We start from the raw sequence: 16158 nt of genomic DNA, 5'->3' as shown, positions 1-16158 counted from the left end.
GAAGCAATGATTCTTCAACATCAACTTTGTTGGACTGGTCATGTTGTGCGGATGCCTAATAATCGGTCTTCCAAAGCAACTACTCTTAAAAATGGAAAGCGTAATGCTAGTGGTCAACAAAAGAGGTTTAATGACTGTATCAAGGCAAATCTTTAAAAATGTAGTATAAACACCAACAATTGGGAAACACTTGCCTGCAAACGCTCCAACTGGAGAACAGCCTTTACGAAAGGTGTTATGGGCTTTGAAGACACTTGAACTCAGGACACAAGGGAGAAACATGCTAAGAGGAAGGGACGCTTGGCAAATCCAACCATGATCAACTCCTGCCCAGAAACCAATGTCCCCACTGTGAAAAGATGTGTGGATCCAGAATTGGCCTCCACAGCCACTTACGGACTCATTGTTGAAACCGTGTTTATGGAAGACGATCTTACTTGGCTATGAGTGATCGCCAAAGAAAGAGAAAGAAAGATTGCTATGGCCGATGGCTGACGCAAATAAAGATTCATTCAATTCAATTCAAGCCTGGGGTACACTTTGGAGCACTGACTCTAGACAATTCAAGCCTGGGCTACACTTTGGAGCACTGACTCTAGTCAGCAGAAGTCTCAGCCTGCGGCATGGCACTTGCAGCTGCGTTGACTTCCGCCAGTGAGGCCATAAGACAGTTCTGGTACTGATTCCGTGTGATCTGTTTTGGAGAGAAAGGGAGAGAGAGAAAGCAATTACTCCAGAAACATACTGCCAGCATCCAGCATGCACAACCAGACCTCACCTATCTATTATTACAATTTATTTAATTTGCTAAGCCACCCAACACAGGAGATTTGCAATGGCCACCATGCTCTCAAGCAAAATACCAGGATGTTTTGTTTTCCCCAGGACCGCTGAGGGCTATGCAATGCTACCCTCCAAGCCCTCACCATCTGGCCCTCAGGATTCTCCCCCAGGCCTACGCACGCATTCCAGCCAGGTAAAAACACGCAAGGACAGTGCAGGCTGAGTGTTTTTGTCTGGCTGGGATGTATTCTTGAACTCTGATAATGGTTGTCTCTTGCCTGGATGGAGGAAACAGAGGTGTGTGAGAGAGAGGGTGAGTAAAAACCAGCCTGGTGTATAAAAGGTAAACATTCACATTCGTTGCTCTGCCCATCACTGGCATGTGGTTCCAATGAAGTTGCCTAGAAGGGATTGAGGCCCTCCGACTGAAAGAGATTCCTCACTCCTGCCTTATGTAAACACAGGTAGTCTGGCCAGAAATGGTGTGGTGGGGGCTGCTGAGGTGGCAGCTCAGCCCCTTCTCCCACAGAACTGCAGGCGGCCAAAGAATAAGCTACAAAGAAGTCAGAAGTAGCAAACATCAAGTTTACACCCACCCGCAAATAGGTGTCTAAAGAGAAGCCTTATCAACTGCCCAAGTGGGAGGAGGCAGTGGCAGAGGAAAGGGGGTGTAGTGGGTGCAGTATTACTCAGGTGTCATCCCTGAGGGGGTGTGACATCACAGCGGCGGCGCCCCCCAGGGACGCTTGCTGTGGGTGGCTAGCCCCGCCCCCGCAGGCACAGCATGTGCGCTGCTCCAGGTGCCGGAGCAGCTAGCTCCGCCTCTGGGAGGAGGGAGACCACCCACAATTCTGTGAAGCCTAGATGGGCAGTGGAATACTTTAAAAATAATGAGAGATGTGACCACATTCTCAAGTTCTTATAACCTGAGGGCATTCCTCTCCTGCCTCAACAGACCGTTTCGAGAATGAGCTATGAGGGGTTGGGAACCGTTGGTCACCAGGGGGACATTTGGAAATCTGAGACATGGCCGCAGGTGCCAACAGCAAATGGCTGCCCTGAGCAGCATGGCTGGTTACAAAGCAAAGGTTGGGCCTGAGCTCTAAATGCTAAACCACACCTTTGACCTCCACCTAGTACACAAAAATATTCACTGGTGGGGCTATGACCCTGCAAAAAGTGAATGCAAAGCCACAGTCCTATGCATGCTTACCCTGGAAGAAGTCCCATTGAACTCAGTGGAACTTATGTCTGAGCAGACCTGCATAGAGGTGCTTTAGTCATGCCCCTTGCATCCCATTGCCTTAGAGGAATGTCCTGGGAGACCCATGTCTTCACACAGGTCTGCTGCCATTCCATTCCATTTGCCCCTGAGAAAAGGAAATGGCTGTGAATCCAGCTGAAGCTGTGTTCTCAACTGAGGGCAGCTTTGGAATTTTCTAGATCAGAGGTGGGCCCTTCAGATGCTGCCGAACTACAGCTCCCATCTTCCCTGACCACTGGTTAGGCTTGCTAGAGCTGATGGGAGTTGTCAAAGCAACAGTGCTAAAGTTTCCCCACCCTTGTTATAGATGAATGAATATACCAACATCTATCACCCTTCACCTCACCCAGAATCTCCTTTTCGGGGGTCAAACAAATCCGTCGAGGCCTCACCTTGATGTACAGGAGGTCAGTGAGAGCACGGACAGTGTAGTCTGCCATGTACTGTAGGCTGTTGCTGGGGAGGACCTGGTTGGTGCTGGTGATGCTAAAGCATTGCATGTTGCTCATGCGAATCTGGGAGCCTATGATTTCCATACCTGCACATGGGGAAAAGTGAGGTGAGAATTGTACGCTCCAGCCTGCTCCCCTTGGTCTTTTCCCCAGCTTCTTCCCTTGGCCCACCAACCCACCCAGGCTCCATCTACTTTTGCTGAACCGCCTTCAACCATGTTTCCACCAACCCAAGGAAGCTAGAAATGCAAGTCACATTTATGTAGCAGGGGAGGGGCTCAGACCAGGGTCCTGCCTAGGAAAGTGTATCCAAGAGAAAGGGAACAAGAGGGAACATTGAACTGGACACAAACAGTTCCAATCTGCAAGAAGCAGCCTCTGGGAACAGAAAGGGTGTTCTGTTGTTTTTTGGGTGGGGAGACTGGTGCTGCTTTGAGGCTAGCGCTGCTTATGCGCATGTGTCCCACATCTGTTGTGTTTCAGAGTCTCTCCTTGCCAAGGACACAATCCCTGTAAAGAGGCCCCTGAAACAACTTGGGGAACTAGAAGCCATGGATGGAAGGATATAGATCTGGAACCTGCAACAAAATGTTGCCTTGTGAAGTGCTGCTATTCAATATGACGCTGTGTTCTATTTCCATTTCCTTCTCCCAGCTGTCAGCCCTCTCCCACAACAGTCAGCCAGGTTTGTCTCTAGGGGATACTAGGCGGCTGCCTAGAGTGCTGGTCACTGAGAATAGCAGGTCTGGGGAACAGGGGGTGGCAGCAAGTATTGGTGGGATTAAGGGACGCGGGTGGCGCTGTGGGTTAAACCACAGAGCCTAGGACTTGCCGATCAGAAAGTCGATGGTTTTGCTCGGTCCCTGCTCCTGCCAACCTAGCAGTTTGAAAGCACGTCAAAGTGCAAGTAGATAAATAGGTACCGCTCCGGCGGGAAGGTAAACGGCGTTTCTGTGCGCTGCTCTGGTTCACCAGAAGCGGCTTAGTCATGCTGGCCACGTGACCCGGAAGCTGTACGCCGGCTCCCTCGGCCAATAAAGCGAGATGAGCGCCGCAACCCCAGAGGTGGTCACGACTGGACCTAATGGTCAGGAGTCCCTTTACCTTTACCTTTATTGGTGGGATTGTTTTGGTTGGTTAAGCAACATTGTGCTAGACTTTTCATGCCTATGCTTGAGCACTACTTGCTTATAGGACTCTTTTAACCAAGACGGAGAGAGATAGCAGAAATGATGAGCCAGAGGGAGTTGTATTGTCTGGGAAACAGCTGCAAGAAGGTCTGGCACCCTCAGGGAAACTCAAGGGCCCTTCCCTGAATGTTGTACTGGGGATGGATGAATTGCTCAGATTAAACCACTAGATGGCACCAGACTATGGTGCAAACCAAGTACGCAATAGCCAGCCTCCAAAAATGCACAGGAACAGATGACTAATTGCTGCTTCATCCACTTTGTGCACACACACACACACACACAGAAAATTTACTTTTCAATTCCATCACGACCAAATTTGCACTGTTGTCCTGGCACAACAAATCCACCTTTAAAACAAACCTGACCTTTTGCAGCCAAAAAAGTGATGGGGGGGGGGGGAGAGTGTGGACTGAATGGTTAACGGCAGGTGTGCCAACTCGAGGGGGTTGAGGTATCTTCAGCCGCTTCAATATTTGTTGAGGGAGGCCGGTGCGCATTGCATGTGTGGGTCGTTGTGGGCGTGCAGCGCCACAGCTTCAGTGCTCATCTCCTCCAAAGTGCTTGGCCTCCTCCAGACAATGTGATGTTTCGCATGCATCACATGCCGGGCCCCCTCAGTCTCAGGGGCAACCTGGGGCCTCTGATTAATGAAAAGATGTATAAACACCCCATGAGCAGCGGTGGAGCAAGTCGATCGGGCGCCTGGGGCGGTGCACATGCCCTGTACCTGGGGGCAGGGCCACGTGCCCACAGGACGGGGGCCAGGCAGGTCAGGACACTCTGTGGGGCCCCCAAGGAGTCTGTCTGCTTCCCCCTCAGCCACTCTACAGCTGGGGGGAGGCGGTGGGAGGACTGTTTGGGGCAGCGCAGAGCCTGCAGGTGCCTAAGCCACTGCGTCACTCCCAGAAAAGATGCATGGCTCGGGCGTGCTCCGTGGCTCAGGGCACGCTGCATTTTGTCCCTCCCCCCCCCCAGTGGTGACACCTGAGGTGACCCGCCCCCACCACACACCCCTTCCTCTGCCCCTGCCCACGAGAAAACTAGGATGCATGTTCCTTGTTGTAAACTGTTCCGCAAACAAATCAGACCAAATGCTCATAGGGCTCACCCATGCTTCCGCTTGTCCTGTGCCTGGAAAGCATGGATCCAAGAGGTTTTCTGCTTGTCCCACATTTTCTAGGCATGGGTGAGAGTGGTTTTGCCTTTGCCCTGCTGCTTTTCCCACAGAAAACCCATCTATGCTCTACCAACTGAACCTGGGGTGTGCTTGTGTTTCTTCCAGTCTGCAAATCATGGATACTTATCATTTTTTCCTGCCATCTGCATTGTGTTTCTTTTGACTTGAAATAAATGGGGTGGAATAATGTAATAGCAACATAATTTATGTAATTTTGCTGCAGCAGAAAGGCAAGTAATGCATTTTTTAGTGGAGAATTAACTGCTGTGGAATGGAAACAGTGATGCATGAGACAAATAGAAGACATAATGGAAAATGATGTATTCTTATCTCCCTACCTGGTAGTAAGCCCTATCGAATTCAGTAGGACTTGCTTCTGAGCAGACGTGGTTAGGATTACAACCTAAACCATGGGTAGGCAAACTAAGGCCCAGGGGCCGGATCCAGCCCAATTGCCTTCTAAATCCGGCCTGCGGAAGGTCCAGGAATCAGCATATTTTTACATGAGTAGAATGTATCCTTTTATTAAAAATGCATCTCTGGGTTATTTGTGGGGCATAGGAATTTGTTCGTATTTTTTTCCAAAATATAGTTTGGCCTCCCACAAGGTCTGAAGGATGGTGGACTGGCCCCCTGCCGAAAAAGCTTGCTGACCCCTGGCCTAAACTATCAAGTGGGGAGAGTTTCTGACTGTGGGAGGAGAAGGAATGCAGATTACCTCCTTGGATGGGTGTACCCAAGGCCATGACTCCATAGTAGGAGAAGGGTCCATTCTCAAACTTCATGTTTTCCTTGCACGCTTCAACCTCCACCTTTCCCTGGAACAGAGAGGCAATATTAGGACCTTTAAACTTGATTTGTCAGAGAAGGGTCAACCTGTAGCACCCAATCTGGAATCTCACAGCATTCCATCCCATGGCAAGCAGAAGTAACTCCCAAGAAACCCAATAAAAGAAAGCATTGCAGACAAGCATTATTCATATCTCTCAAACAATGGCCTTGGTAGCTTTGGCATGCGTAGGATAGGCCCAGAAAGAAGGGCTGCTCCTTAATTCTAAGTAGGAACCAGCTGCTATCACTCTGTTGTGCAGGACAGCTCAGTGGGCAGAGCATGAGACTCTTGATCTCAGGGTCATGGGTTCAAGACCCATATTGGGCAAAATATTCCTGCACTGCAGGGGGTTGGACTAGATGACTCTCACGGTCCCTTCCAACTCTACAATTCTATGCTTCTGCAATAATTTATTATTATTATTATTATTATTATTATTATTATTATTATTATTATTTACAGTACTGCAGGTATGGGGAACCTGTGGCCCTCTAGATGTTGCTGGACTTTGACTCCCACCAATCTTTTTTTTAATGAATTTTATTTATAATCATTATTATCCATGTAACCGGCACCATCAGCCAATTGGCTGCGGCCCTGGGGCCAGAGCTGGGGACCAGAAAAGGAAGCTGCAGTCAATGCTGGTCAGCCATTCTGGTCAGAGCATCAGCGAGGAAGGTCGTTGTTTTGTTATAAGCCAGAAAATAGCTTATCTCCTGAGTTTACACCAATAAAACTCAGAAACGTGAGGAGTTAGGAGTCCAGTCTTGTTTATTGCAAAGCAATAGGTCACAGTCGGATTGTTCCGCAAAACTGCAACCCCACCTGGTGGTCCAGGCAGTGGTATTTATAAAATTTCAAACAAAGCACTTCAGTTTCCACCAATCATATACATCATTACCTCATTTCATGTTTAATACACATGCGCAGTAAGCACTGGCAATTTCTGCTGATTAAGTTCTGATTCCCACCATGTTCTGTTACATTGTGTTAGTGTGCGTGTTGGGAACCTATGTTACGTGTAGCCATTTGCACCATGTAGCAACTTATGTTCTAGCTTTGAGCTGTATCTTTGTGATTCACATAGATACATAGGTACCTCTAGATACGAACGGGATCCGTTCCGGAGCCCCTTTTTGCCACTTCTGCGCTTGTGCGTGACGTCATTTTGAGCGTCTGCGCATGCGCAAGCGGTGAAACCCGGAAGTAACACACTCCCTTACTTCCGGGTTGCTGCGGAGCACAACTTGAACGTGCTCAACTTGAAGCAAATTTAACCCGAGGTATGACTGTATTAGCTGTATTCCTGCCCCAATTGGGGGGGGGGGGGAGCAGCAACCATTTGCAAAATCATCAGTTTCATAAAGTACATAACGGGTTATTTTAACTTTTCTATTAGAAGCACACTCAAGGATTTACAGGGGCCCTTTGGGCCACCACCACAGTTGGACCCACCTTTACTCTTAAGGTAACATGGCCCAGGTCTCAATGTCGTGGTGCCTGTTGTCGCCTCCTCCTCAATGCTGGGCTTCCTTTATTCTGGTGCTGACGGGCGGATTGCTGGGTCCACAAGCAGTGGCCTCCTTGGGGGGAGGGGGAGAGGAGGGGCTGCATCCAGACTAACCCCCCCTTGGGGACACAAGTTCAACACATGGCTGGTGTTAATTTTGTCCCTGATGCATGGACGGCGCCATGTTGCTGTGATCACATGGTCGGCGCCATTTTGGTTTTGGCCACATGGTCGGCGCCATGTGAACTGCACAAGCACATTCGCAGTAGATGCCTGGTTTATTGCTTGGCATCTACAATGGAGGGTTTGTGCTCAGTGCCTCTTACAAACTGCCAAAGGTGGCAGGTCCAATCCCTGTATGGGGCAGCTGCATATTCCTGTTATGGCACCAATTATTACCCTACACAGGATCACTAATAGAATTAATTTGGATGCATGCGTGTATGTTTGTGTGTATACTGGTTTTCCAGCTTGCTTGGTTGGACTAGATGTCCAGCAGTGGCCTTCCTATTGTATTATGTATGCCTGCATATATATACATGTATGCCGGTGTGTAGTTATATATATCCTGTAGTGTGTCATGCCCCACTAGGGATGATGGTGAGCACATTTCCTCCTACACAAGGGGGTTGATCCAGATGGCCTCATGGGTCCCTCCCCCTCTTGTGTTCTGCAACATTGGCCTGAAGATGCTGTACACAGTTGCTGTAGGACACACAGTTGGTACTGACATGCCACATGGAGTGCCACCAGTGATAAGGCTTTTAAGGTGGGCTCTCTTCCAATTGGCCTGCCACTATCAGAGTCACAGAATCATGGAACTACAGTTGGAAGGGACCATGAGAGTTGTCTTGTCTGGATACATGACTATAGCCTAAGCATGGGGTACCAGACCTTCTGCACCCATGGGCCCTCATGCCAAACCATAGAAGTTGTTGTGGGCCTCACACGCGTGCTGTCTTTGCTCCCTAGCTGTAAACCCCACCCCTTGGCTAAAGAAGGCCTTTTCCAAGTTTCAGCACAAAGATGGGACCCAGCAGGCACCAGGAAGACATCTGTGGGCACCTTGGCTACCAAAAGTGCCGCATTGATGACCCACAGGTTAGGTCATGAACTTGGTGCTTCCTTGGCTGTGCAGAGAGAGTAGGAAGTGCCAACAAAGTACCTGTAAAATGAGAATGAAGTAATCTGCCGGCTTGTTCTTTTCATACAAGTTATATTGGGGAGATTCCTTGTCCTCCTCATCAATTTTCAGCTCACAGATGACACCAGGATGCTTGAGGAGACGTAGCAGGTATTTCTCGGAGATGAGGCTCGGGCAAAATTGCAAGACCTCTGCATGACAAGGAGAGGGCACAGGAATCAAAGGATGCTTCCTGGAAGCAAAATCCTTTCCCAGATCCATGTCACCATGAGGCAAAGCGAGTTAGCCAGCTGGAGGCAGATGGCGGGTGGCGTTGGATGGAACAGAGTAGGAGAGTGATGGCACTCACATATTATGGGCGTCAGCTACCTGAAAATCCTTTTGTGCCTAATGCACTGAAGTGAACAGGAACTGAGCAGGAACACAGCTCATTGGGAAGATACTCTGTATGTGTACAGAGCTAGGCGTTTGAATATGCATGTGTGCGACTCAGGTAGGTTTGGCTTTAAGTTTCAGATCAGACGGGACATTCCTGGCCCTACTTGAGGAAGCTGGGGGCAGGGATTGAACCTGGGACCCTTTGCATTCAAAGCTGATGTCCTACCGCTCTTCCCCTCTGCAGTACTTTTATTTATGGTAACTAGTTGTTTTACATCTGTCACTAATATATGCATTTTTGTGGCACTTGACCCCAATCAATGCATTTTTGTGCACATTACATGGCTGGATAACTGGGCTGCAGACATTGAGGAAGTACGAATGTTCTAGGATGGCTATGTTTCAGTTCTTGTATTGTTTTAGAAAATGTGAATCAGGTAGGTTTGGCTTTAAGTGTGAACTGAATCAATTTTCTTGTCCTTTCCTATTCTGAACTCCAGTTGCTGGGAATCGCAAATGGGGAGAGTGCAGCTGCACTGATGTGCAATGGGCTTTTGGCCTGATCCAGCACGGCTCTTTTTATGTACTCATGTTCACACTAATTTAGGATGTGCAGGACAGATGGTGTGGCACACACGGCTCTGTCCTCAAGCACCTCACTGCTCCCAGCATCTGCCGCCCGAGGCAGCCCCCTCACTCTGCCTAATGGTAGAGCCAGGCCCACCTTGCCCATCATGGTGCTGCCTGAAACAGGCCAATTCATCCTGCTGCGCGGCAGGGTCAACCCTGCAAGGAGTTATTAAGCGATTTGATGGTCATGCTAGATGGCCATCTCCGCCTTCCCAGTGGCCCAGGTGGTCCCTGAGGGCTCGTACCTGTAGAGAGAAAGCGGTGTGCAGCCAGGAGTAGCTGACGGGAGATCTTCAACTCAGTGTCATTGCCCTTGAAGGCAGAGAAGTCCCACTTCCTTGGGCTGGCATCTCGTCTTCTGGTACGATTGTAGGCTGCAAGGGAGGAAACCCAATAAGGAATCACTACACTGTGTGGTTACAGAAGCAGCCATGGGCACACTACGTGATGTAAGAGTGGAAGGAAATGGAGAGAGCGGAATCTCGCAGTCGCATATGGATCTAAAAGAACATATACGTTTCTAGTCCTCATGATCACTGAGGAAAATCTGAAAGCACATGGTAGCTGTCTGCGAGATGGCTCAGAAACCAGTGACGTGGAATTTGGGAGCTTCCTGTCTTGTCCCCCCTTCCGAGGGGGTGACCCCCCCATTTCAACACCAGTTGTGCTTCCCCTTTAGCCCTTGTCGAAAAGATTGCTAGATTCTACCGTGACTAACATACATTTGGATTTTATTTTTAAAAAACAAAATGTATATACCACTTCTTCATAATAAAAAGTGGTTTACAAGAAGTGTTAAAATGCTCAATAAAACAGTTCAAAACATGTAACTGGAAATAGTAAAGGTAAAGGGACCCATGACCATTAGGTCCAGTCGTGACCGACTCGGGGGTTGCGGCGCTCATCTCGCTTTATTGGCCGAGGGAGCCTGCGTACAGCTTCCGGGTCATGTGGCCAGCATGACTAAGCTGCTTCAGGTGAACCAGAGTAGCACATGGAAACGCCGTTTACCTTCCCGCCAGAGCGGTACCTATTTATCTACTTGCACTTTGACGTGCTTTCGAACTGCTAGGTTGGCAGGAGCTGGGACCGAGCAACGGGAGCTCACTCCGTCGTGGGGATTCAAACCGCCAACCTTCTGACTGGCAAGCCCTAGGCTCTGTGGTTTAACCCACAGCGCCACCCGCATCCCGTAACTGAAAATATTTAAAATTAAATAGTTATATTAAAACACATCAACATCCATGTATCTGGATAGCTTTGCCTAAATAAAAATGTTTTAAGCAGGTGCCAAAATGAGCACAGTGTAGGCACCTGCCTGATGTCAACAGGCAGGGAGTTCCAAAGTGTAGGAGCTGCCGTACAAAAAGCTTGAAGTATGATATTATTTTGTTTTACATTTTTGGATGACTTTATACTCCAGCCTTCACAAGTACATTTACGGCAGCTAACAAATCCAGATGTTCCCCCCTTACACCTTTCATCCTCACATCAGTCCTGCGTGGTAGGCTAGGCAGAGAGATAGTGACTGGCCCAAAGTCACCCAGTGAGCTGTATGGTCCCTGGGTGGGTCTCCCCAGTCCGAGTGATCAGCAGAGATAAAACAGCTGAGACCTTTGCCTGATACTGAAATGGTATCAAAGTCGGTATCACCACTGAGGTGTCTCCTTTCCTCCCCCTGCAACACCACCCACCACACCTTTGGTGGCAGCGATACCCTAAGTTAGGCTTTTCTTGAAATTTTCCATGATGGAACCCAAAATGGCATCCACAGGACTCCCCATGTGGTCCCTCGTCAAGGCACTGAGCAGCCCCAGATCTGCTTAGCTTGAGCATGTTGGCTGCATCATGTCCCTTCAGAGCACACCAAAGAAATACGTTTGTATAAATATAAATGTGTTTAACTGGCAAGATCAAGTTCAGAGTGATATATCCATGGAGTTTAGCCTTTTTTGAAAATACCGGCAACACGCAACCTGGATTGTACTTGGAATTTCTCAAAGCTTCTCTTTTTTCCTGGCAACGCAGAGGGCTAGGTAAGGATAAACAGCAGAGCTCCATACCTGTCTGCAGTTTAATGAGCTGGGGGCCCCAAACCGGGAGCTAGGAGTTGCACAAAGGGATCAGAGTCCAGGGGCAAAGCCAGCAGTCAGAACCAAGAAGGTGGTTGGAACTGGAGGACAAATCAGGAAGCAAGGTTGAGGAGCAAACCAGACGCCAGGACCGAAGGGCAAACCATGAGGCAAGACTGGGGAGCAACTAGAGAGCTCCCCTCAAGAGGACAAGGTGGGGCAGTGCCTCTGAGCCTCACCAGGTTGCCTTCCATGAAATGGGTTGGGGGAACTGTTTTGTTGTCATAGAAAAGACTATTCGCTTTACCTGTTGTTTTCCCTGGCTCTGTTTGCAGTGCCCTGAGCTCCACCAGGCCCAATGGGCGCCAGTCGCCATTGGGAGCAGGTCAGAAGCAGTGGTGCAGTTAGGTAATGATTATTCAGGAGGGCTCCTCAGATAAATGTGTATTCCTTCACTTGCTTCTGCTGAGTGAGGTCCTGGGCTTCTCCACCACCTTGTTTTGACAGCCCATAATTTCCTTATTTTAATTCTGCCTATTGGTGCTTCATAACATTGCAGTTTGGAGCAATTATAGCTCCTGCAACAGTATCTCAGTAACCCTAAACCCAAGGCCAGAGTCCCAAATCACCTCATGACACTATTGATTCTAGGCAGACTGCAAGAGAAATTAGCAAAATTCAGTTGGAAACAACTAGTGCCGATCATGATCTTTTCCTTCTACCATTCTTCTCAGAGAGTTTTCTGCAGAAATGGCAGTGGTCCAAGATAGGCTAGCTGAGTCACCATTGGTGGGAACAAAATACAGTTGCACCTGCCACAGCACAGTGTGTGTTAAGCCTTCATCTGAAGACAGGTGAGGAACACAAGGCCTGCCAAATATTGTAGGACTTCCATCATCACTAAAAATTGGCCATACTAACTGGGGCTAATGGAAGTCCAACAACATCTGTAGGGCCATAGCTTCCCCACCCACACCCAAGATGAGGAAATATAATGCAGTGAGTCTGTCTGTCTGTCTCTCTCTCTCACACACTCACTCTCTCTCTCTCACACACACACTGCTGTTTCATAGGTAGAAAAACAACTAGGAATGAACCTAACTGTAGAGATCTGATTCGTCCAGGATCTCTGACTTGATTATCTCTTCAATGACATCCTCCAGGGTCACGATACCCAACACTTCACCTTCATCTTCATGTTCAACCTCATTCTTCTTTTGGACAATGGCCAGGTGAGATTTACCTGTGGGGCAGACTTTGGTTATATCACTGAGGCATGGACATAGCCAAGGGGAGAAGCAGGGGGCAACTGCCCCCCTAGATCAAGTAAAACAATAAAAGTACTTAACTAACTGACTAATCACATCAGTTCTGCCCCCTAAAAAGTCCTGCCCCCCCCCAACAAAAATCCTGGCTACACCCATGCACTGAGGCGAAGACATCATTTGATGGTGTTTTTAAAAACAAACAAATATATATAAAAATTAGTTTCAAGAAAGTTTTAAAGAGTTACCAGTATATCCATTAAATAAAATTGTTATATAATCTTGGCTTTGGCCCACAGATGTTCTTTCATGGGGATGGGGAACCTGTTTCTCTCAAGGTGTAGCTTACAGCTCTACAGCAAACTTAACTATAGGTCTGACCATTTGTCCATCCAGCCCAGCCTATTCTGCCTGGCAGTGGCTCTCCAAAGTCTCAGATGGGAAATAATATTCCACATCTCTGGTATTTGACCCTTTTAAATGGAAGGTGTCAGGGACTGAACACAGGACTTTTCTGCTTTCAATGCAATCCAACCTCCGACATGCCTTTTTCTTTCATCCTGTAGATCCCCCGCTTCCATTCTGCTTTAACTAAGACAACTGTTGCATTTAAAGAAGAGTCATAGTATATATGCCTTCCCCAATTTGGTGCCTTCCAGATATTGTTGGACCACAACTCCTGTCATCCCTATTCTGGCTGTGAGTTAGAGAAAAACAACACCTGGAGATTGGCACCAGGTTTGGGGAAGGCTGTAGGAGATCCTTCTCCTGTTCCTTCAGGAAAGCTGCCTGCAATCCTTAAAGTGCCTGTAGCTGATTCTGCAGTCACCTGCTTCTGCATAGGATTCACCAGTTGCTGGGAAGGACAAGTGGAGAGAGGGCTGTTGCATTCAGGTCCTGCTTGCAGGCTACCTATAAGCATGTGGTTGGCCATTAGGAGAAAAGGATGCTGGACTAAGATGGGCCTTTGGCCTGATCTCGCAAGGCTCTTCTTACATCCTTATGGCTATGGAGTGGGAGAAGTTACAGGGCAGTCATTCCCAGAGGCAAAGAACGATGAGAGAGCGATGTGCTCAGGCCAGCTCACCCATGAGGCAGAGTGAGGCAACCGACTCAGGTGGAAGAATCCAAGGGGTGCTGCCATGGGTGCCCCCACCGGCAGAGAAGTAAAGAGAAGTGGCTGAGACTTCTGAGTTATGGCAAGATCTTGCGAGAGCCCTGCGAGAACTCCATGAGGTCTTGTGGGGCTCTCACAAGGCTGTGGCAACGCGGGTGGCACTTTCCTGTTTCACCTCAGGTGGCAAAACAGGTTGGGCTGCCCCTGACAGGGTGCTATATAAGGGGGTGCTGAACTCTTCTCTCACCCCCACCTCCTATGATTAATCTGAGTTCTGCCTGGGGAGACACTGGGCCTCAAATGCAAGGGCCATTTCTGTCATCCATAAAATGGTGGCACCAATCTATGCCATCACTTTCTCTGGATGATGACCAATCCCTCTGGCCTGTTCTAAAGGTAACCACTATTTAAAAGTTGCTCCAAAAGAGAAACAAAAAGTTAACTTTTAAATGGAGGCTGAAGCTGACTCGATCTCCACCTTGTTACCTTTTTTGAACTCTTCAAGCACGGCATCCAATTTGGTATTGTGGCAAACAAAATGCACCGGATGGTTGTAAAATTTAGTGATCGTCTTCAGCGGGGTGCAGTCATCTGGGTCCACGAAGGCTAGATCCTTGACATAGAGCATATCAACTATATTTGTCCTCTCCTTTTCATAGATGGGGATGCGTGTGTAGCCGCTCTCCATGATCTCCGTCATGGTGTTGAAGTCAAGGATGGCGTTGCTGTTGAGCAAGAAGCACTCATGCAGGGGGGTCATGACGTGCTCCACTGCCTTAGTCCTCAGCTCCAGTGCTCCTTGGATGATATTCAGCTCTTGCTTCAGCAGGTCCATGTACGGCTCGGTCAGCCTCAGCATTTCCATCAGCTTCTCTCGGTTGTACCTGAGGCCCATTTCTTGACCGAGTATATAGTCCAGTATTTTACTCATAGGGTAGGAGAGAGGGAAAGTCAGCAGCATGACAAACCTGGTGATGACAATGGTTTTGGCACCCACTTCCAAGCCATGGCGGCAGCAGAGGGCCTGGGGGATTATCTCCCCAAAGAGAACAATGCCAAATGTAGAGGCCACTATAGCCAGAAGGCTTGCACTAACCATGGAGTCAAACAGTATGGTGAAGGAGGCGTTGACTAAGACATTGCCAAGGAGCAAAGAACAGAGCAGGTAATTGCCGTGCCGCCGAACAGGCTCGATCGTGGTGGCGTACCTCTTCTCCATGGGTGTGCCACAGTTCTGGATGATGCGCAGCTCCATGGGGTCCAGGGACATCAGGCCCAGGTTGAGACCACTAAACATGCCTGACAATGTCAGCAGGATGACCACCAGGACTAACTTCAGCCAGAGAGGCAGTTTCAAATTATCTCCCTCGATCACTTGGATCACCAAATCGCGGTCACTGAACCAATACCGTGGCTTGCCCGAATTGTCTTCCAGGCACATCACATAGTTCTTGAACTCGATTTCCTTCCGCAGGATCTGGACTGACACATCCACCAGGGCGGTGGTGTTCCGTACCTCGTGGCAGTATGGGTTCACCAGCATGTCGCTGCTCTTCTTGATGCAGGGGTCCCCATGAGCATTAGCATCTGACCCATCAGGTAAGTCAGCAAAGTATAACTTCTGGCAAGTAGGTCGGTGGATGCCCTGGCCGAAGATCCGAAGCCGGATGGTGCTTCCTTCCACCACTTGGATGATGCCGTTTTCCAAGACTGTAGTACCTGGTTTGGTGCTGTTCTCCACCCTCATGCCTAAAATGACTGTTCTACTAGACATCCCATTCCCAGCAGTGGCTGGCAAAGGGAACGTCGTCAGCAGAAAGAAGAGATACCTTAGCAGCAGCAGTACCAGTCCAGCATCCTCATCCCTCCAGCTCAGGCAACTCCCCAAACCGTTCATTGTGGACATGTCCCTTGAGAGCTCCTTTGATCAGTACCACCATATGGTAGCTCCCTCCAGATACTCTCTAGGTGCACACACTGGGCTGTACAAGCACATGTCATAAACCCATCTCATATGCAGACACACTCACCTCATTTGCATGCCACACTGTTTCCTAGTAGCTTAAATAACTCCACCCTTGAAGGAGATATTTGATATATTCTTCCATGGTGCGGGGAGAGGGGAAGGTCCTGTCAGAGGTCAGCACCCTAAACAGATGGCCAGTTCTTGCTCTGAGGGAGAAATCCCCCCCCCCCCGATCTCTCTGGTCTTCAGGTCATTCTCTAGGCTACACATTTTCCTCAGCCATATTTCCTCTCCCCAGGCCACACCCTCTTCACCAACCATAGTTTGCCACTTCTGTGAGTGTTTCCTCCTGACTGGAATGTGTCCTTGAACTCT

The 16158-nt window shown here is 48.8% G+C and overlaps 1 protein-coding gene across 1 annotated transcript; it reads right to left on the bottom strand.

Moving 5' to 3' along the window:
* Nucleotides 1-492: 492 nt before the first annotated feature.
* LOC310684273 (metal transporter CNNM4-like) lies at nt 493-15930 on the bottom strand. The gene is made up of 7 exons (XM_083455116.1): nt 14304-15930; nt 12538-12678; nt 9609-9737; nt 8377-8546; nt 5588-5687; nt 2440-2585; nt 493-694 (listed from the first exon to the last, which is right to left on the bottom strand). Exons 1-7 carry the CDS (start codon nt 15721-15723, stop codon nt 596-598), a joined length of 2205 nt encoding a protein of 734 aa, XP_083311242.1. The 5' UTR covers nt 15724-15930; the 3' UTR covers nt 493-595.
* Between the last annotated feature and the right edge of the window lie 228 nt (nt 15931-16158).

Source organism: Podarcis tiliguerta (assembly GCF_965153285.1).
Source record: "Podarcis tiliguerta genome assembly, chromosome: 8".
Lineage (NCBI taxonomy): Eukaryota > Metazoa > Chordata > Lepidosauria > Squamata > Lacertidae > Podarcis > Podarcis tiliguerta.
Note: the sequence above shows the minus strand (reverse complement) of the source record. Positions and strands in the feature narration are given on the sequence as shown.